We start from the raw sequence: 22,387 nt of genomic DNA on the forward strand, positions 1-22,387 counted from the left end.
TGAGTTATTGCCCTTGTACCTTGAAGAGTTGAAATTTGTGCAATGTAAAGGACATTTGAACTCTTCATTTATTCTGATGTAAAAAGGACCTCAAGTAAACATGTATTGACACTAAAACTTAAAGTTAGTGTCACTTGACCTCCAATTTGGGACATATTTTCTTGAAGCATCTGAAAGCCAAAACAAATATTGTTGTTAGTTACATGTAATTAGTTTCTGAAACTTTACCTTCTGACATACACAGTTGGCATTGATACCCTTAAACTTTTTGGTCAGTTAACGTACTAGTATTAGAAATTTTTTTAAGTGATTTATTTTACATATTTAACATCCATGCTCAGGGCCTGTCTTTTTTCTTTCTGTGTGGATTTTTACATAAGCTGAATTATTCTGGTAAAAGAAGCTAACATCAAGTTTTTGAAGGGACTTGCTGTGCCATACCTGTATTCATAGGGCATGCCGTCTCAATCACCTGTCCTTCCAAAGTTTAAGCTAATGTTAAACCTGATTAACATAGAAGTGTTTATTCTGCAATCATGGCAAATTGTAGTTGAATCATTTAATGTGGTATTCCAATAGACCACTTTTGAGTTCATCTGTCACCGGAAAAAACTCGTCAATTATACACGCCTTTATGACGTCATTTACCAGATAGAGGGGGTCGCCTGTATCCCTGCACTATCTACGTTCATCAAACGTCTTAGTGATCGTCATTGTGTAGGATAAACAAGAAACTAGGTTGTTCTGTAGGTTCTTATTGACAATTCCCTAATGACAGCAATGCTGATTGTCAATTTTGAAAATTCTATTTGCCAAATAATTCGTGCAATATAGAATTATAGTTTTCCAAACCACTCTCTCAACATTAGAACGGAAGTGACGACGCCCCTAAACGCACAAATGACGTTCACTAAAACCAGAGTTTTTGACCAAAATGCATCAAACTCAAAAGTTGTCTATTGTGTTTTATTGCTGTTGATTTATTTAGTGTGTTATTCCTATTGTGTATTATGTTTGTTGATTCATTAAGTGTGGCTTTCCTGTTGTGTATTATCATTCTTGATTCATTAAGTGTGGTATTCCAGTTGTGTATTATGGCTGTTGATTCATTAAGTGTGGTCTTCCTGTTGTGTGTTATGGTTCTTGATTCATTAAGTGTGGTATTCCTGTTGTGTATTATGGTTTTTGATTCATTAAGTGTGGTATTCCCGTTGTGTATTATGGCTGTTGATTCATTAAGTGTGGTCTTCCTGTTGTGTATTATGGTTTTTGATTCATTAAGTGTGGTATTCCCGTTGTGTATTATGGTTTTTGATTCATTAAGTGTGGTATTCCCGTTGTGTATTATGGTTTTTGATTCATTAAGTGTGGTATTCCCGTTGTGTATTATGGTTTTTGATTCATTGAGTGTGGTCTTCCTGTTGTGTGTTATGGTTCTTGATTCATTAAGTGTGGTATTCCCGTTGTGTATTATGGTTTTTGATTCATTGAGTGTGGTCTTCCTGTTGTGTATTATGGTTTTTGATTCATTAAGTGTGGTATTCCCGTTGTGTATTATGGTTCTTGATTCATTAAGTGTGGTATTCCTGTTGTGTATTATGGTTTTTGATTCATTAAGTGTGGTATTCCCGTTGTGTATTATGGTTTTTGATTCATTAAGTGTGGTATTCCCGTTGTGTATTATGGTTCTTGATTCATTAAGTGTGGTATTCCTGTTGTGTATTATGGTTTTTGATTCATTAAGTGTGGTATTCCCGTTGTGTATTATGGTTTTTGATTCATTGAGTGTGGTCTTCCTGTTGTGTATTATGGTTTTTGATTCATTAAGTGTGGTATTCCCGTTGTGTATTATGGTTTTTGATTCATTGAGTGTGGTATTCCCGTTGTGTGTTATGGCTGTTGATTCATTAAGTGTGGTCTTCCTGTTGTGTATTATGGTTTTTGATTCATTAAGTGTGGTATTCCCGTTGTGTATTATGGTTCTTGATTCATTGAGTGTGGTCTTCCTGTTGTGTGTTATGGTTCTTGATTCATTAAGTGTTGTATTCCCGTTGTGTGTTATGGTTTTTGATTCATTGAGTGTGGTATTCCCGTTGTGTATTATGGTTCTTGATTCATTAAGTGTGGTATTCCCGTTGTGTGTTATGGTTCTTGATTCATTAAGTGTGGTATTCCCGTTGTGTATTATGGTTTTTGATTCATTGAGTGTGGTCTTCCTGTTGTGTATTATGGTTTTTGATTCATTAAGTGTGGTATTCCCGTTGTGTATTATGGTTTTTGATTCATTGAGTGTGGTATTCCCGTTGTGTGTTATGGCTGTTGATTCATTAAGTGTGGTCTTCCTGTTGTGTATTATGGTTTTTGATTCATTAAGTGTGGTATTCCCGTTGTGTATTATGGTTCTTGATTCATTGAGTGTGGTCTTCCTGTTGTGTGTTATGGTTCTTGATTCATTAAGTGTTGTATTCCCGTTGTGTGTTATGGTTTTTGATTCATTGAGTGTGGTATTCCCGTTGTGTATTATGGTTCTTGATTCATTAAGTGTGGTATTCCCGTTGTGTGTTATGGTTTTTGATCCATTTAGTGTGGTATTCCCGTTGTGTGTCATGGTTTTTGATTCATTGAGTGTGGTATTCCCCTTGTGTATTATGGTTCTTGATTCATTAAGTGTGGTATTCCTGTTGTGTATTATGGTTTTTGATTCATTAAGTGTGGTATTCCCGTTGTGTATTATGGTTCTTGATTCATTGAGTGTGGTATTCACGTTGTGTATTATGGTTCTTGATTCATTAAATGTGGTATTCCCGTTGTGTGTTATGGTTTTTGATTCATTAAGCGTGGTATTCCCGTTGTGTGTCATGGGTTTTGATTCATTAAGTGTGGTCTTCCCTTTGTCTATTATGGTTGTTGATTCATTTAGTGTTGTCTTCCCGTTGTGTGTCATGGTTCTTGATTCATTAAGTGTGGTCTTCCCGTTGTGTATTATGGTTCTTTATTCATTAAGTGTGGTATTCCTGTTGTGTATTATGGTTTTTGATTCATTAAGTGTGGTATTCCCGTTGTGTGTTATGGTTCTTGATTCATTAAGTGTGGTATTCCCGTTGTGTGTCATGGTTCTTGATTCATTTTGTGTGGTATTCCCGTTGTGTATTATGGTTGTTGATTCATTAAGTGTGGTCTTCCCGTTGTGTATTATGGTTCTTGATTCATTTTGTGTGGTATTCCTGATGTGTATTATGGTTCTTGATTCATTTTGTGTGGTATTCCCGTTGTGTATTATGGTTGTTGATTCATTAAGTGTGGTATTCCCGTTGTGTGTTATGGTTCTTGATTCATTAAGTGTGGTATTCCCGTTGTGTGTCATGGTTCTTGATTCATTTTGTGTGGTATTCCCGTTGTGTATTATGGTCCTTGATTCATTTTGTGTGGTATTCCCGTTGTGTGTTATGGCTGTTGATTCATTAAGTGTGGTCTTCCCGTTGTGTATTATGGTTCTTGATTCATTTTGTGTGGTATTCCCGTTGTGTGTTATGGTTCTTGATTCATTTTGTGTGGTATTCCCGTTGTGTGTCATGGTTTTTGATTCATTGAGTGTGGTATTCCCGTTGTGTGTCATGGTTTTTGATTCATTGAGTGTGGTATTCCCGTTGTGTGTCATGGTTTTTGATTCATTGAGTGTGGTATTCCCGTTGTGTGTCATGGTTTTTGATTCATTGAGTGTGGTCTTCCCGTTGTGTGTTATGGTTCTTGATTCATTAAGTGTGGTATTCCCGTTGTGTGTTATGGTTTTTGATTCATTAAGTGTGGTATTCCCGTTGTGTGTCATGGTTTTTGATTCATTAAGTGTGGTATTCCCGTTGTGTATTATGGTTCTTGATTCATTAAGTGTTGTATTCCCGTTGTGTGTTATGGTTTTTGATTCATTAAGTGTGGTATTCCCGTTGTGTGTCATGGTTTTTGATTCATTGAGTGTGGTATTTCCGTTGTGTGTTATGGTTTTTGATTCATTAAGTGTGGTATTCCCGTTGTGTGTTATGGTTTTTGATTCATTAAGTGTGGTATTCCCGTTGTGTGTTATGGTTTTTGATTCATTAAGTGTGGTATTCCCGTTGTGTGTTATGGTTTTTGATTCATTAAGTGTGGTATTCCCGTTGTGTGTTATGGTTTTTGATTCATTAAGTGTGGTATTCCCGTTGTGTATTATGGTTCTTGATTCATTAAGTGTTGTATTCCCGTTGTGTGTTATGGTTTTTGATTCATTAAGTGTGGTATTCCCGTTGTGTGTCATGGTTTTTGATTCATTGAGTGTGGTATTTCCGTTGTGTGTTATGGTTTTTGATTCATTAAGTGTGGTATTCCCGTTGTGTGTTATGGTTTTTGATTCATTAAGTGTGGTATTCCCGTTGTGTGTTATGGTTTTTGATTCATTAAGTGTGGTATTCCCGTTGTGTGTTATGGTTTCTGATTCATTAAGTGTTGTATTCCCGTTGTGTGTTATGGCTGTTGATTCATTAAGTGTTGTATTCCCGTTGTGTGTTATGGCTGTTGATTCATTAAGTGTGGTATTCCCGTTGTGTGTTATGGTTTTTGATTCATTAAGTGTTGTATTCCCGTTGTGTGTTATGGCTGTTGATTCATTAAGTGTGGTATTCCCGTTGTGTGTTATGGTTTTTGATTCATTAAGTGTGGTATTCCCGTTGTGTGTTATGGTTTTTGATTCATTAAGTGTTGTATTCCCGTTGTGTGTTATGGTTTTTGATTCATTAAGTGTGGTATTCCCGTTGTGTGTTATGGCTGTTGATTCATTAAGTGTTGTATTCCCGTTGTGTGTTATGGCTGTTGATTCATTAAGTGTTGTATTCCCGTTGTGTGTTATGGTTTTTGATTCATTAAGTATTGTATTCCCGTTGTGTATTATGGTTCTTGATTCATTAAGTGTGGTATTCCCGTTGTGTATTATGGTCCTTGATCCATTAAGTGTGATATTCCCCTTGTGTGTTATGGTCCTTGATTCATTAAGTGTGGTATTCCCGTTGTGTGTTATGGTTTTTGATTCATTAAGTGTGGTATTCCCGTTGTGTGTCATGGTTTTTGATTCATTGAGTGTGGTATTCCCGTTGTGTGTCATGGTTTTTGATTCATTGAGTGTGGTATTCCCGTTGTGTATTATGGTTCTTGATTCATTAAGTGTGGTATTCCCGTTGTGTATTATGGTCCTTGATCCATTAAGTGTGATATTCCCCTTGTGTGTTATGGTCCTTGATTCATTAAGTGTGGTATTCCCGTTGTGTGTTATGGTTTTTGATTCATTAAGTGTGGTATTCCCGTTGTGTGTCATGGTTTTTGATTCATTGAGTGTGGTATTCCCGTTGTGTGTCATGGTTTTTGATTCATTAAGTGTGGTATTCCCGTTGTGTATTATGGTTCTTGATTCATTAAGTGTGGTATTCCCGTTGTGTATTATGGTCCTTGATCCATTAAGTGTGATATTCCCCTTGTGTGTTATGGTCCTTGATTCATTAAGTGTGGTATTCCCGTTGTGTGTTATGGTTTTTGATTCATTAAGTGTGGTATTCCCGTTGTGTGTCATGGTTTTTGATTCATTGAGTGTGGTATTCCCGTTGTGTATTATGGTCCTTGATTCATTAAGTGTGGTATTCCCGTTGTGTGTTATGGTTTTTGATTCATTAAGTGTGGTATTCCCGTTGTGTGTCATGGTTTTTGATTCATTGAGTGTGGTATTCCCGTTGTGTGTCATGGTTTTTGATTCATTGAGTGTGGTATTCCCGTTGTGTATTATGGTTCTTGATTCATTTAGTGTGGTATTCCCGTTGTGTATTATGGTTCTTGATTCATTAAGTGTGGTATTCCCGTTGTGTGTTATGGTTTTTGATTCATTAAGTGTGGTATTCCCGTTGTGTGTCATGGTTTTTGATTCATTGAGTGTGGTATTCCCGTTGTGTGTTATGGTTCTTGATTCATTAAGTGTGGTATTCCCGTTGTGTATTATGGTTCTTGATCCATTAAGTGTGATATTCCCCTTGTGTGTTATGGTCCTTGATTCATTAAGTGTGGTATTCCCGTTGTGTATTATGGTTCTTGATCCATTAAGTGTGATATTCCCCTTGTGTGTTATGGTTTTTGATTCATTAAGTGTGGTATTCCCGTTGTGTATTATGGTTCTTGATTCATTAAGTGTGGTATTCCCGTTGTGTATTATGGTTCTTGATTCATTTAGTGTGGTATTCCCGTTGTGTATTATGGTTCTTGATTCATTAAGTGTGGTATTCCCGTTGTGTGTTATGGTTTTTGATTCATTAAGTGTGGTATTCCCGTTGTGTGTCATGGTTTTTGATTCATTGAGTGTGGTATTCCCGTTGTGTGTTATGGTTCTTGATTCATTAAGTGTGGTATTCCCGTTGTGTATTATGGTTCTTGATCCATTAAGTGTGATATTCCCCTTGTGTGTTATGGTCCTTGATTCATTTAGTGTGGTCTTCCAGTTGTGTATTATGGTTCTTGATTCATTAAGTGTGGTATTCCTGTTGTGTATTATGGTTCTTGATTCATTAAGTGTGATATTCCCGTTGTGTATTATGGTTCTTGATTCATTAAGTGTGATATTCCCGTTGTGTATTATGGTTCTTGATTCATTAAGTGTGATATTCCCGTTGTGTATTATGGTTCTTGATTCATTTAGTGTGGTATTCCCGTTGTGTATTATGGTTCTTGATTCATTGAGTGTGGTATTCCAGTTGTGTATTATGGTTCTTGATTCATTAAGTGTGGTATTCCCGTTGTGTGTTATGGTTTTTGATTCATTAAGTGTGGTATTCCCGTTGTGTATTATGGTTCTTGATTCATTAAGTGTGGTATTCCTGTTGTGTATTATGGTTTTTGATTCATTGAGTGTGGTATTCCCGTTGTGTGTTATGGTTCTTGATTCATTAAGTGTGGTATTCCCGTTGTGTGTTATGGTTCTTGATTCATTAAGTCTGGTATTCCAGTTGTGTATTATGGTTCTTGATTCATTGAGTGTGGTATTCCCGTTGTGTATTATGGTTCTTGATTCATTGAGTGTGGTATTCCCGTTGTGTATTATGGTTCTTGATTCATTGAGTGTGGTATTCCCGTTGTGTGTTATGGTTCTTGATTCATTAAGTGTGGTATTCCCGTTGTGTATTATGGTTCTTGATCCATTAAGTGTGATATTCCCCTTGTGTGTTATGGTCCTTGATTCATTTAGTGTGGTCTTCCAGTTGTGTATTATGGTTCTTGATTCATTAAGTGTGGTATTCCCGTTGTGTATTATGGTTCTTGATTCATTTAGTGTGGTATTCCCGTTGTGTATTATGGCTGTTGATTCATTGAGTGTGGTCTTCCAGTTGTGTATTATGGTTTTTGATTCATTAAGTGTGGTATTCCCGTTGTGTATTATGGTTCTTGATTCATTGAGTGTGGTATTCCAGTTGTGTATTATGGTTCTTGATTCATTAAGTGTGGTATTCCCGTTGTGTGTTATGGTTTTTGATCCATTTAGTGTGGTATTCCCGTTGTGTGTCATGGTTTTTGATTCATTGAGTGTGGTATTCCCGTTGTGTGTTATGGCTGTTGATCCATTAAGTGTGATATTCCCGTTGTGTATTATGGTTCTTGATTCATTGAGTGTGGTATTCCCGTTGTGTGTTATGGTTCTTGATTCATTAAGTGTGGTATTCCCGTTGTGTGTTATGGTTCTTGATTCATTAAGTCTGGTATTCCAGTTGTGTATTATGGTTCTTGATTCATTGAGTGTGGTATTCCCGTTGTGTATTATGGTTCTTGATTCATTGAGTGTGGTATTCCCGTTGTGTATTATGGTTCTTGATTCATTGAGTGTGGTATTCCCGTTGTGTGTTATGGTTCTTGATTCATTAAGTGTGGTATTCCCGTTGTGTATTATGGTTCTTGATCCATTAAGTGTGATATTCCCCTTGTGTGTTATGGTCCTTGATTCATTTAGTGTGGTCTTCCAGTTGTGTATTATGGTTCTTGATTCATTAAGTGTGGTATTCCCGTTGTGTATTATGGTTCTTGATTCATTTAGTGTGGTATTCCCGTTGTGTATTATGGCTGTTGATTCATTGAGTGTGGTCTTCCAGTTGTGTATTATGGTTTTTGATTCATTAAGTGTGGTATTCCCGTTGTGTATTATGGTTCTTGATTCATTGAGTGTGGTATTCCAGTTGTGTATTATGGTTCTTGATTCATTAAGTGTGGTATTCCCGTTGTGTGTTATGGTTTTTGATCCATTTAGTGTGGTATTCCCGTTGTGTGTCATGGTTTTTGATTCATTGAGTGTGGTATTCCCGTTGTGTGTTATGGCTGTTGATCCATTAAGTGTGATATTCCCGTTGTGTATTATGGTTCTTGATTCATTGAGTGTGGTATTCCAGTTGTGTATTATGGTTCTTGATTCATTGAGTGTGGTCTTCCAGTTGTGTATTATGGTTTTTGATTCATTAAGTGTGGTATTCCCGTTGTGTATTATGGTTCTTGATTCATTGAGTGTGGTATTCCAGTTGTGTATTATGGTTCTTGATTCATTAAGTGTGGTATTCCCGTTGTGTGTTATGGTTTTTGATCCATTTAGTGTGGTATTCCCGTTGTGTGTCATGGTTTTTGATTCATTGAGTGTGGTATTCCCGTTGTGTGTTATGGCTGTTGATCCATTAAGTGTGATATTCCCGTTGTGTATTATGGTTCTTGATTCATTGAGTGTGGTATTCCAGTTGTGTATTATGGTTCTTGATTCATTGAGTGTGATATTCCCGTTGTGTATTATGGTTCTTGATTCATTGAGTGTGGTATTCCCGTTGTGTGTCATGGTTTTTGATTCATTGAGTGTGGTATTCCCGTTGTGTATTATGGTTGTTGATTCATTTAGTGTGGTATTCCCGTTGTGTATTATGGTTCTTGATCCATTAAGTGTGATATTCCCCTTGTGTATTATGGTTTTTGATTCATTGAGTGTGGTATTCCCGTTGTGTATTATGGTTCTTGATTCATTTAGTGTGGTATTCCCGTTGTGTATTATGGTTCTTGATTCATTTAGTGTGGTATTCCTGATGTGTATTATGTTTGGTATGAAGATTCGTCACATGTCCTGCTACGTTGCAGACCTAAACAATGCTATCATGAAACAGATTATTACAAATCTGAGAGCTCTGCTATGAGATGCCAGTTATCGTGGAACTGTAAAACTTGTCTGGCTTTCCAGACAAGACAATTCTACTATATAAATAATACAATGTAAAAATTATAAGGAGTTTATTATTATAAAAATAAAGAAATGTGGTATGATTTTTTCCAATGAGAATTATCCACCAAAGGTCAAATAAAGTGAATTTTAGGAAATATAAGTAACCATACAGCCTTCAACAATGAAAATAAATACATATTGTATAGTTGGCTATAAAAGACCCCGACATGAACAATATGGAATACTCACCGATCTTCCGAGTGCTGTAAAGCCGGTCAAGGTCGTTTAACACTTTCATCATCATTATGGAATCATTCAAATGAGAAAACTAAATGCCTATTCTTCATCAAAATAATTTACGAAAAACAAATATGAAATACATTTATGTAATTAACGAAAATCACATAAGTCATAACTACAACCTCCTGACTTGAGAAAAGGAACATAAAAAGAATATGTCCGGTATTAATAAAAAAAAATTGAGAATGGAAATGGGAAATGTATAAAACTTAAAAAGAGACAACAATTCGACCATAAAGCAGTTTGAGAGCGCTTAACCATCCCGTTGCATGAGAGTGGTGTTACTACACACCACGTCATGAGAAGAAATCCACACATTCCAAAAGCAATTGAGATTATATTTCTAACGGAGAAAATGAAGTCTACCCCAAGAGGAATATGGTATACAAGTATTTCTTATAGAAGATACGTCATACTGGATAAAGCAGTCTGCTTGTAGGAATACTGTTTGATAAGACAAAGATTGAAAATTGGGAATGTGTTAAATGAGACAGCAACCCAACAAAAGAGGGGAAAACAGCAGAAGGCCACCAATGTGTCTTCAATGAAGCAAGAAAATCCCGCACCCGGAGGCGTGCGACAGCTGGCCCCCTAAAGACAAATGTGTACTAGTTCATTGATAATGGAAGTCATACACAACTCAGAAATATATAAAAGAAACTTGAATAAAAAATCATACATGACTTACACAGACCAGAGGCTCAAAAATGCGGCTAATCTCAATCTTCCCCCTATACATGCAATTTTCAGTATTAGATCAATTAAACAAATAAGTTCAATATATACATGTTGGGGTGAAATGGTTTCGATGAGGATGGGAAATTTTAAAATTTTGGTAAAAGGGAAATATTTACATGTAGAAAGCAGCCTATCCCCCTATATGACGTATTAAAGTATACCCATGCTGCCATGTATACATCTTGCACAGACGCACGTATCCCTCTCTGGTATGGGTTTTACTGTCGAGTCCTCGGCGTTTTATTTATTTGATTACAACGAGAAAACAATGACTAATTTGACGTCTTTAAAATCGTGGATTTTAAGTATAAGTGTGAACGTACCAATGCATTATTATTCGACAGAAAAATTTACTTTCTCAGTGGTCAAAAGGTTAAAGGTCACGAGGTTATTTATAGTATTTGCACCTGTTTACAATAACATTTGTTGATAAACACTAAAGGCTGATCAGCATACACTATAATCTCAATTCATAGAACAGGGATGACGCCACCGTTGTTTGACCCAAATGTTTTAGGAAATCATCAAACTGTCCATTGTTGTTTTTCATATATGCACCTCCGTGAATTTTTCGTAGAATTCCAGGGGTTTATAATTATCGAAAAGTAACGCGATATAAACAGTAAACAACATTTCTAGAAAGCTTTTAGTTAGTGGCCATCCTCGTTATTAATAGTATCTTTGGAAAGTTTGTTTTTGTTTGTCGACTACAGTTATTTCTGAATAAATAGCGAAGTCGAAGAGCGGATTCAGTAGAATAGCAGTTTATATCTGGTTAAACCATTACTAAGGTAAGTGTATGATAGAAAAGGGGGGTTGTTAGTTGAATTAATGTTTTATTTTGGACAGTAACCACAAGCACCGGACTCGGTCAGTGGAAACAGATATCCTTTTTTTTTTTTTTTTATCAATTATTGATAATTCTATTTGATCGTCTTAATAGATATTGTTTAATATAAATTTAATTAATTAATATAGCAATTTTGCACTGAAAATTAGTACTTAAAAATCAATATGACATCAAATTTTGAGGGGTATTATTTTATTTTTTTACTTTATACGGAATGGAAATTAAATTTACACTTAACAAGCCTCACATTGTTTTTGTCTCTAAGAACACAATCGGCATTATTCTTGTTAACTCTCGGCGTCCTTCTGGTAAGACAAATCATTTCATAGACATACTTTATTAAAATTAGTTTATGCGATCTGCGTGGCTTTCGTAAATAGGGTGTATGTTTATGATATTTTATATCCACGTTTAGAACTTTGAAAACTATTGAAATGCATATCAATACGAAGAAGTATATATTTAGAACCCATTTCATTTTCTTCTCTATTTAGATGCATTTCAACGAGCCATAAATATGTTTAAAAGTTATAAAAGGATATTTCGTCTAAAGAAATTTTCCAGATTGGCATTCAATATCGTAGTTGCTTCGTAGGGCTACTTAGATTTATGACTATTGAACGCGTAGATAGCCTAGCTGCTATCAATATACACGTTCAATAGTCATAAATCTATGCATGTAGCCGCTACGATTCTAAACGCAACCCAGTAAACAGTCAATAAGTGTTTAACCTTTTCATGTATATCATTACTAAGCATCAAAACCCCCATAAGCATCAACTGCACTGACCCAACAATTGAATTTTCAGACCATATATTCTTTATATTTCAGAAATACACCATGAACTCTTTACATCTCAAGTTAGCTTTCTTCATATTGACCTTCGTATCGATAGTAAGTATAGATATTATTTATCCTCTTTATTGACACAACACCAAAATCTATGTTTTTCTTCGGATCGGATCGGCTCGCTCGCTCGCTCGCTTTATTTAAATTTGTTCCCTTAATTATCGCACTATTTCTTTACCACTTCTGAGAGTTTCTTCCAAATTTTTCTGCAAGTGAAAGTAATTTGTTTTCAATTTATTTGGTATTCCATTGGGTTTTTAAGTTCTATTTCGTTTCTGAGGTACATGTACTCGGCGCAATTATGCAAATATTTCTAAATCTTAACTGTTTAAAACCGGTCTTGAAATTCAATTTAGAGGAGATGTACTATTGTACATGTGTGTATGTTTTTGTTTTGTTTTGTATGTAAACGCTTATTTGTTTTCAAAAAGATATCATATAGTTGCACTTATTTCTAAATAACACAAACAAGTTATACCCTTAATACTGTAGAATAAGGAATAAACGTTAGGCAAAAGATACCAGAGGGATATTTAAATTGTTAAGTCGAAAAAAAACCTGACAAATATATAAATTGAAAATTTGCTCATTGTTGAAGGCCATACGGTCGGTGACGTATAGTTGTTAATGTCTGTGTCATTTTGGTCTTTTGTGGATAGTTGTCTCATTGGCAATCATACCACATCTTTTTTATAGATAAATATTGCAGAAAATGTTTAAACTGTATAAAACCGAACCATCTCAAGCTAAGTTACTAAGTATATATCTATGTTTCTATTGTAGCAACTCTGTTCAAATAATCCACCTTTAACTGATGCTGTTAGATGGTGGAAGGTATTTAGAAGAGTTCTGAGACCCACGTGTGCAGGTTGTGCTGGAATTTGTGAAAGAAAAGTGCCCGGACGTTGTCGGTGTAGAGTCGATCCTATCTGTATGAGGCGGTTCAGGGGACGTTAGTTATTCTATCACAAATTTGACATTTAATTATTTATACATTTTTACAGTGCATAATTTGTATTTTTTTATTAAAAAAATTCTCATACTGAATTTTCAGTATTACTATAACAGCTTTGTTAATATAACTAAAGGTGGGGTGGAAAACATCCGCAAGCAGACATCAATTTTAACAAAATATTATGTACTGATATCTACTCCGTATATTTATACACACACTTTTATTGTTTTCTTCAAACCGCTTAAGTTAAGAGATCCTACCGTAGTGCTAATTTTTCACAGGAAACGTCGAAAATGCATCAGTTCGGAACAAATCTTAACTTTTAACTTAATTTTTTTTTTGTCTTTTCGTGTTTTTTAGGTCTTATTTTGTGTTTCAAATCGATCTGATGATTTATACCCTTTTATTAATTGATTCTTATATTTAGTTTTCATTTTATACTGTTACACAATTGTTCCAAGTTAGAGGGGTGCGTTCGGTACCAGCAAACTACTTTAACCCTGCCACATTCTGTATGTGCCTGTCCCAAGTCAGGAGCCTTTGATTCAGTGATTGTCATATTTTGTCATGTCATATTTGTTTCTCGTTTATCGTTTTGTACATATAGTATGCCGTCAGTTTTCTCGTTTATCGTTTTGTACATATAGTATGCCGTTAGTTTTCTCGTTTTGTACATATAGTATGCCGTTAGTTTTCTCGTTTATCGTTTTGTACATATAGTATGCCGTCAGTTTTCTCGTTTATCGTTTTGTACATATATTATGCCGTTAGTTTTCTCGTTTGAATTGTTTTACAAGTAGTATTTTGAGGTATGTTATAGTTTATTGTCGTTAGTGTAACAGTGTTATAGTATTGAAGGTTGTACGGGTACCTTTAAAATAGAGATGAAAGTTACAGTGAACTAAAGGGTATTCAAACTGACAATGCCATGCATGGTAAATAAAGAAAAAGATCAACAGACAAACAATAATACAAAAAACACATTAGAAAAGTAAAGACTGCAACACGAACCCCACAAAAACTGAGGTTGTATCAGATGCTCCGAAAGGATGAGCAGATCCTACTCCACATGAGGCACCCGTCGTTTTCCCTATTTCCATACACACCCGGAAATAAGTCTTGTTTTGTAGTTCAAATTCTTGGAAAGGGTGACGAGATTGTAGCTATCATTTGTGAAACGGATATTCCATAACGGTCAATCAACTCGTGATGGCGTCCGTAAAATTTACGAAAAAATGATTTCAACATTACCACTTAGAACTCTTTGTTTAATAGCTTTCATGTGAGGAACAACCATTAAGTAATTTGATCTCTGATTAAGGGTTGTCTCATTGGCAATAATACCACGATGTTTTATAGACTGTAAATTTCATCCTGTTCGGCCTGCTATTGGGTGTTTTACTTTCAATTACTGATCAGTGTCGGGATTGTTTAAAAAAATACAAAACTATCTATTGAGAATTTATTTTTATTTTTAGAGAGCGGACTGAGGGGGTGACCACTTTTTTCTGACAATATACTCATTCCAGCTTTGGGGTGACGTATTTATTTTCCCATTTGTTCACACATTGATATTCTATACTTGTTGATCGCTTAAACCGTCATTTATCTCTGTATCCGCCAGGGGAAATATATTATATTTGTATTATGTAAATCATGATGACGTGGATTATTTAATTTGCATATTTCACTATCATAGTACAAATAGTGTACGTAGTCCTGATATCTAAATGTGGGGAAGAAAAGAAATAAGAAACACGAAATACTCATATACTTCCGTATTTTCTCAACCTGTTAGGCACAATACCTAACAATGTTTTAGTTAGCATCATAAACTCTGCCATCATATGAAGCTGGTCCGTTCTGTTTCTGTACACAATTAGACTCATGACTGGTTCCAAATGTATTAAGATTTATACCATTCGCTCCATTAGGAGTGATATGAACTGCATTTGGAGACGACATACTTGGACACTCAGGAAAATAATTAAAGGGTAAAAGGAAAAATCGCACCTGAGATCCTGCTGTGGTTGTAGATGGAATATCTTCTGTATGAGGAATGTGTAAAACGCCTAATGTTACCCAGGCAACCAGATCCTCATTTTCTAAAGTCTCATTATCTGAAATAAATTTCTCAAAATCAACGACAGGATTCCTAGGTCCGTTATTTGCATAAATAGAAGTACTAGATATTTCGTTATCTTTATATTTACTGACTGCTAACGGATATTTTGCCCATCGTGCGGCATTTGTTTCTGACGATTTCGATAGCAAATACGGGGTTTTCCCATGGTTAAGTATTCGATAGGCTCTTTTGTTTTTAAATTCATTCTCAACCTGGTCGTTATAGAAAATATCGTACCTGGCTTCATTTGCTGTTTTGTAATTTGCTTCTTCTTCAGTTGATTTTTTGTTCAATTCGAATTTAAATTGTGTTTTATTGAAATTTGAATACCAAGGCGATTTGATGGTTTCAGTAGATATATCTAGAGTAGAATACATATTTGAACGACCATTTATGTCTAAATCTACTTTATAATGAAATAAATGCTGGTGAATATTGGCCATCATGAATGACGTCATTTTACTTCCGTATCGTAACTCATCATCTAGCGGGAAAGCAGACTGCACATATCCTGTTGAATAAACTTGAACTTCTATGGCACCATTCAAATGAAATATGTAATCAAATACGTAGTCATAGTTCCAGACGTTGGCAATAGATCTGACAACCAAACGATAGTCTCCTAAACCACCATAAAAAGAATAGCTTCCATGGAAATCGGAAGCATAATGTCGTCTCAACGGAACGCTTGCATGTTCCTCAAAAACACAAATTCCTTTTTTTATTCGGAGACGGTTTTCAGACTTTATAAAAAAATCAACATCCAAAAATGTTGCAGTATCTGGACAATCTACTCCGGCAACCAGTTCATTGGTATACGCTCCTAAAAACCAAGACACGTCATAGTAGTTCGTTATGCCTTGAGCGGGTCCATACCCTGAGTAGAATACACATGCTTCCTGAAAAGACAGTTCATACGCAATACGTTCTTTCTGGAATTTAATATCAAACAATTGTACACCGGTTGAAGCCTTCGTGTTGATGTTGAAATCCCAATGCATATACGTAACATGTAATCCATCTATTTTGTATCTATGACCCTCTGGTTCTATAAGCTTTGGTCCTTGTAATGGTACTTTCATTTCACTTTCCCCTCTCATTTTGTACGATGAATATAAATTTTGTTCAGATGTAGGTGTTGGTATTTTTAGTTTCTTTATATTTCCCTTTTTATAATCTTCGAGTAAGAGTTCAGGAGATGCTCTTTTTTGACCATTGTAAACTATTTGAAGAATTTTCCAATCTGAAAATGTTCGATGCACATGATCGATTTGGATTTCAAGTCCTAGTGGATGAAGATATAGTCCCTCAACATCCCTAAAGCCCCAAAACCATGACTTCCTTTCTTTGTCATTTATGCCGCGTGGAGCTACATCATAAAATTGCATACAGTTTTCGCTTGGCGTGCAGTTGTGGTATGCCAGCCCATAGCTTTCTATTAGAAGGGGATAAAGAGTTTCGCAGGCTTTTGTAATAATTTCAAAGAGACGCCCGTATTCTGGATCGTCCATAGGCCTAAAGTTGAAAGGGATAGGATTAGGATTAACTTTTCTGTGGTATGTTGGATACATAAGCGGGCCTACTTCGTATTCCTCTACCATCCCGATAGACAAATCTCCTCTAAAGACAACTACAAGTGCTTTTCTCTCAGGTTGTTTCATGCCATTATCAAGATGATCAATGACCTTGTCTTTTGGCGGTAAGAGTAAGTCAATCATAAAAATGTAAGCGTTCTTTGGCGTTCCTTCACTTGCGAGAACAAGACTTAAATTGGTCTTGGAGAACATGTACTTTTTCACTGCTTCATATTCTCCTGGTGTTAATCCATCGAATACAGATGGATGTTCGTAGTCTCTTGGCAGTACGGTATATCCAATATCACAAATTTCCATCTTGTCACGTGACAAAAACACTGATAGAATGATGATACACACTGCCAGCAGAAGTACAATGACTGAAAGCACCGTCAGCTGGAGAATCTGAACTTTGCCCTTATCATCCACGTCTTTTGTTTTAGATGGCATTTTATCTGCCATTTTGAAAGATTTTCCTGCAAATAGACAGATATATTATAATTTAATCAACTTTTATTTTTATTTAGAAAATAAATCAGTGGCATTTGTAGCAAATTAACAAACCAAGATTTCTTTGACGAGTGAAAGCCATTTTTTGAACTTGTAAAGCCTCGGTCACACCTAACCGGATAGCACGAACAGACGCCTAACGGATGAAAATAAAAGTTGTCTGTTAAAAAAAATATTATTCTTTTGGAGTCGATCGTTGATGTACCGACCAAATAAAACGGACGCGTAACGAATGCATTACGGACACACACCGGACATGCATCGTACGAGAAATGGAAACGTACCAGACAGAACAGATATCGAACGTACATCCAACGGACGAGTACCGCATAAAACGGACACCTAATGGAAGCGTACCGGATAAAACGGATAAACAAGATATACGGAAAAAATTAAAGGCGACAATAACAATACTTGTAAATCGCATAAATATTTAAAATGTGTCTGTGTAACTGGTTTTTGTTTGTTCTTCAAAATGCCACCAAAGGGTAGTGTCTGGCCTGAATAAGAACAGCTGGATTGTGAAGACGTTCTGCCCGTTTCTCGTACGTGCTATTTTAAAAATTATGACTATCAGTTCTTTATGTTGTTGTTGTATGTCATAAACTGATAAGTTTATATGGCGATAAAACTTTGAATTGAATTAAATTGAAAAATATATTTGTCTCATTATTTTACTATCTATTTTCACGTTTGTGTCTCGTGCTATCTTCTATAGTTTCTGACAAAAACACATGAAAAAAACGAGGGAATGACAACATCTTCAAATAAGGATGATTTCTGCTTGTAGATTTTTAAAATTATCTTGCTGATTTTCTGTTGTTCCAGCCGATTGCAGTGAGAATGTAGGTAAAGTTAGATTTTTTGTTAATTTTATGATTAATAGTATACGATATATATGTTCTATTTTAAATGCTTACGGCCATATTGGTTGCATGACGTACGCGAAAATCGGACCCTATTTGCTTTTTTTAGAACTAGATACACCAAGGATGATTATTGGACATTTTTTGTTTCAATCAACCTATAAAAGTTTCACAGAGAAGATATTTTCTAAAAGAACTTCAAACAATGGCAATAGCTCACAAAGTTCCTATATATATGTGGGCAAAAATAAAGCCACCAGACGTCTGAATTTTCTCGGACAACAGAAATTCCTATAACTGAATATTCTTTGCAACACTGCTACACTTGTTTTGCGACCTCCTATATAGGTATATGTTTTGCCTGTCACGAATTTAAATGGGGTGCAACATTTTAACAATGGGGAGACGGATTTATATATAAGTTTTTTCAAACTTGTTTCTGAATTCAATATTTGAACTTCATGTTACATTGTAATACTTTATTCTTGTAATTTTTCATTAATAAATACTGTTTGAACTAACATTCAAACATATTTGAAAAATATTCAAACACATTTGAAAAATATTCAAACATATTTGAAAAATATTAAAAATATTGAATTATTACATAGCAGACAATATTCATTCTTAGTTGGAGAGCTATGCCAGGACTGTTGTTTGTTTTCTGATAAAACAATGAAGCTTTGCGCTGAGCTTTAACATGTTTGATGGTTGTCTCACTGCGGATACATGGTCATCGCTGCTGAGGAAATTAACTACATGCTTATTATTACTTAGATAAATATTTATGAGAAGTATAATCACCACAACCTCTACTGCAATACATGTTTAGATTAGAAGATTTTGTTTCTTTGCATATTATCGTTATAATTAGTTTACTATATGTTTATGAATGGAAGTTTATGCGAATAAGAAAAAATGATGTTATGCATACCAAGGCATTTTCCACAGATGCATACTTAATACACCCGTTAGTGTTAAAACAAACATTCAATAGTGATGGTTTCCAAATTTCTTGAGACAAGACAAAAATGGTTTCTAATAAGAAGTAAAAATCTTAATTTGTTTAAGTTAGAAATAGTATTAGCAAACAAAAGTATAAGGGAAAAAAAAAGAAGTCAAACGACGGCTGTTCTATGACCCAAATAGTAGGATATATTTCGGTTATCATAATGATGTAAACATCAATTGAGAATGGATCATCTCGTCAGATTGATAAAAAGCAGAAAATAAACATACAGTTTGCAGAGTATTCATACATCCATAATACAAGAACAGACACTAAAAGTATGTTCAGATCTGAGAGTAGTACTCGTAGTTACTGACAATCACATTGTAGTTCAAAGCCAATAACAACCAATACAAAAATGTATCTAAGACTACTAGTAATAACAATATATATGTCGTGTACAAGTTGTAATTTTGTACAGGTCATAACATGTACAAAAATATTGTACACGTTATAATTTGTACAATGGCAAAATACAAATTATAACATGTACAAAAGTATCTCGTTCATGTTATAACATGTACAAAATATTGCTTAAACATTGTTATAACCTGTACAAATTTGAAAATAATAATAAAGCAGAATATATATATACATTCACGATTGAAATTTATCAAATAATAATTATCAAATGCAAAAGAAGGTGCATTATTTACAGCATGCATAATATACTACATTTTCATATATTTTAGAAACAATTAAAAAAAAAAAATTTTTTACTTGTTGCTACAACACAGAGACGTGTTATAACTTTGAGTTTCACAAAACTTTCATTCTTCTACATTTACAACTACGAGATTTACAACTTCCTTTCTTACACTGACAATGTACAAAACTTTGCCCTCCATCATCTCTCTCACACTCGTATCACTCATTGACACGTTTAAAGTTGCATTTGCAAAAATGTGAACCTGGTTACTACCCAAATGTCCCTTTATTTTTCCAACTAAGTCTTAAATTTCAATTTTATGACCGCCATATTCATTCACATTCATCACCACGCCTGTTATGTTTTTATCATAGGCAGAGCCCATATCAATGGACGGAATAGGAATGATAACGTTATCACCTTGGGAAAGAACAGTTGATCTAGTTTTTAAGTTTGTTGTCAAGGCATCAGCTTGTACCCGCTGGCCAGAAAAGGTTCTCTTACGTGCACTCTTGATGTCAATATTTGGAAATTCACCAGTAGATGTCATTCATTCTGAAACTTCCTCACCAACCATGTTAGCATCACTTCATTCGTACAAATGTTATAACCTGTACAAAATCGCAATTTGTACACGACATGTATACAAAAATGAAGAAATTTCAGGAATTGATTGTTGAATTATAATCTCAAAAATACCTGCAAAGAATATATAGACTCCCTGTCTCAATGATCATTATACTTATAACAATGTAAGGAAAGAGGGACAAAAAATACCGAAGGAACAGTCAAACTCACAAATCTAAAACAAACTGACAACGCCGAGAGGTGATATCAAACCGTATAGGAAAAATCCTTATCGATTACCCCTTGTTACACGTTCAGACACTTCAGCATAATGTGCTCATTGAAACTTATATAAATATCTTAATTCATAAACTAGTGTCAAATATGAAAACTATTTTAATCGTTATGTCGTTAATTGTAACCAAAACGTGCAGAAAAGCAGGTGATTTTAAAAAAGTGTAAAAATATCACAACTTATCTTATCATCGGTATACAGGTACATTTATAACACTTTGATTAGATCAGTGAAAAAAGTTAGCTTATATTTCATGTAGTTTATATTCCATGTACATGTTCGAAATGCACCGAACATATGTTTTGTTTGCCTCTGCATTTTTATCTTAGTTAATTTGTTTTCCGTTTATTGTAAGTGCTATTTTCAGTTTGCATAATAACAAATATAGCCGGGTATATTGTTTAGATCTATACGGCCATTAGTTTTTCGTTAATTTTTGTGTCTGAATCTAAATCATTTATTGCATAATTAATGTCCACCTTACTTTGAAACATGGGCAACCGAAAATACCATGTATTTTGTTTTGTTTTGGGGATGCATGTTTGATTCTTATTTTTATTTGTGTGTGTGGAGAAAAAAAATTCGTACTGGGTGCAGGAAATTTGAAAGAAATATTCAAATCAACTACTGTATTAAAATAAGGATTGTTTAGATTAAATGACTCTTGAAAGATTAGGCATTTAGCATCGTGGTGACGCTGTACATCACCAAAGATTTAAGAATGAGAGCAGCCAGTTCTTTATTTGAATGTAAAGCTTTTCTTAAGAATAGATAATTTGGAACGGGGAATGTGCCAAAGAGACAGCAACCCGACCAAAGAGCAGAAAACAGCACAAGGCAACCAATGGATACTCAACTCAGGTAAAAAGTCCTACACCCGGAGGTAGGCTCCAGCTGGCCCCTTAGCAACTATGTTGTCTAAGAGTTAAGTGAAGTGGTCACGCTAAACCCCAAACCATACAAATGAGTATTGTAAGATATGTACATGTCTAACATATGAAACCCCATCTCCCAAAAAAATTTATCGTATAAATAAATGATGCCCCCAACAACAAGTAGATTTTTCGTGATTGACTAACCTCAAATGCGTTTGATCTACCAAAGACTCATCAGTGACAATCGAATAGAGAGAGAAATAAGAACAAATTAAGTGCGTAGTTGAAGGCGATTTGTGATACAGATACATGATCTCTTCTCTATAAAAAATAACCCAAGCAAAAGTGTTTAAACTGACGCAATTGTGTAAACCGTGTCTATATAACTGGATAAAAAAATGATTTTAAGACCATTTAGAGAATTAACCCTAGGGTCTTTTAGCCTACGTTGCGTTTACATGGGATTGTAAAATTAAAGCAACTTTTCTCACATGAAAGCAAGGTTTCTAAGAGCAGAACTATTTGGTTTTAGTGGCATAATCCGTTTAAAATTTTAAAATGCTAAGTTGATTTTTTTTTCTCAAATGATATAATATTACTATTAAACAATATAACATTATTTAGTTATATAAATTGTTCGGTAGAACCAAAAAGTTCAAACTCTTACCTTTCTGAAATAATATATCCGTGCGTTAATCACTATTGGTACTGCTCTGTAATAATATAACGGTTCGACCTTTAAGTAACGCTAGATTCGTTCAAACATTCGAAAATAACTTGAACATGGTAAACAGTGACACATTTATAATATGAAATAATGTATGTTAAGATATATTTTAAACAGTTTATCAAAGAAGTATACAAACACTGACAGCATGTATATACACTGATATACGCCATCTGTCAAGAAGAACGTAAATGTATATTGCGTAGTACCTTGAATATATCGTCTAAATATCGGTGCATTTGCCCTCATTACCATT

General features: G+C 34.8%; 2 protein-coding genes and 1 long non-coding RNA gene across 3 annotated transcripts; 1 reads left to right on the forward strand and 2 right to left on the reverse strand.

Annotated features, from left to right (window-relative positions):
• Positions 1-910: 910 nt before the first annotated feature.
• LOC134706171 (antigen 43-like) lies at positions 911-2,944 on the reverse strand. The gene has a single exon (XM_063564880.1). The coding sequence runs from the start codon at positions 2,942-2,944 to the stop codon at positions 911-913; it is 2,034 nt and encodes a 677-aa protein (XP_063420950.1).
• Positions 2,945-10,729: 7,785 nt separating this feature from the next.
• Positions 10,730-13,038, forward strand: LOC134705594 (uncharacterized). Its single transcript, XR_010105597.1, has 3 exons — positions 10,730-11,070; positions 11,962-12,024; positions 12,763-13,038. It is a non-coding gene; the product is annotated as an uncharacterized LOC134705594 (long non-coding RNA).
• Positions 13,039-14,443: 1,405 nt separating this feature from the next.
• LOC134705595 (amiloride-sensitive amine oxidase [copper-containing]-like) lies at positions 14,444-22,171 on the reverse strand. The gene is made up of 2 exons (XM_063564316.1): positions 22,072-22,171; positions 14,444-17,109 (listed from the first exon to the last, which is right to left on the reverse strand). The coding sequence occupies exon 2, from the start codon at positions 17,093-17,095 to the stop codon at positions 14,753-14,755; it is 2,343 nt and encodes a 780-aa protein (XP_063420386.1). The 5' UTR covers positions 17,096-17,109; positions 22,072-22,171; the 3' UTR covers positions 14,444-14,752.
• Between the last annotated feature and the right edge of the window lie 216 nt (positions 22,172-22,387).

The sequence above is a fragment of the Mytilus trossulus genome, chromosome 2 (genome assembly GCF_036588685.1).
Source record: "Mytilus trossulus isolate FHL-02 chromosome 2, PNRI_Mtr1.1.1.hap1, whole genome shotgun sequence".
Classification (NCBI taxonomy): Eukaryota; Metazoa; Mollusca; class Bivalvia; order Mytilida; family Mytilidae; genus Mytilus; species Mytilus trossulus.

Excerpts from the sequence above, each read along its gene's own strand:
- LOC134706171 (XM_063564880.1), bottom strand. The coding sequence starts at position 2,944 with ATGACACACAACGGGAAGACAACACTAAATGAATCAACAACCATAATA.
- LOC134705595 (XM_063564316.1), bottom strand. The coding sequence starts at position 17,095 with ATGGCAGATAAAATGCCATCTAAAACAAAAGACGTGGATGATAAGGGC.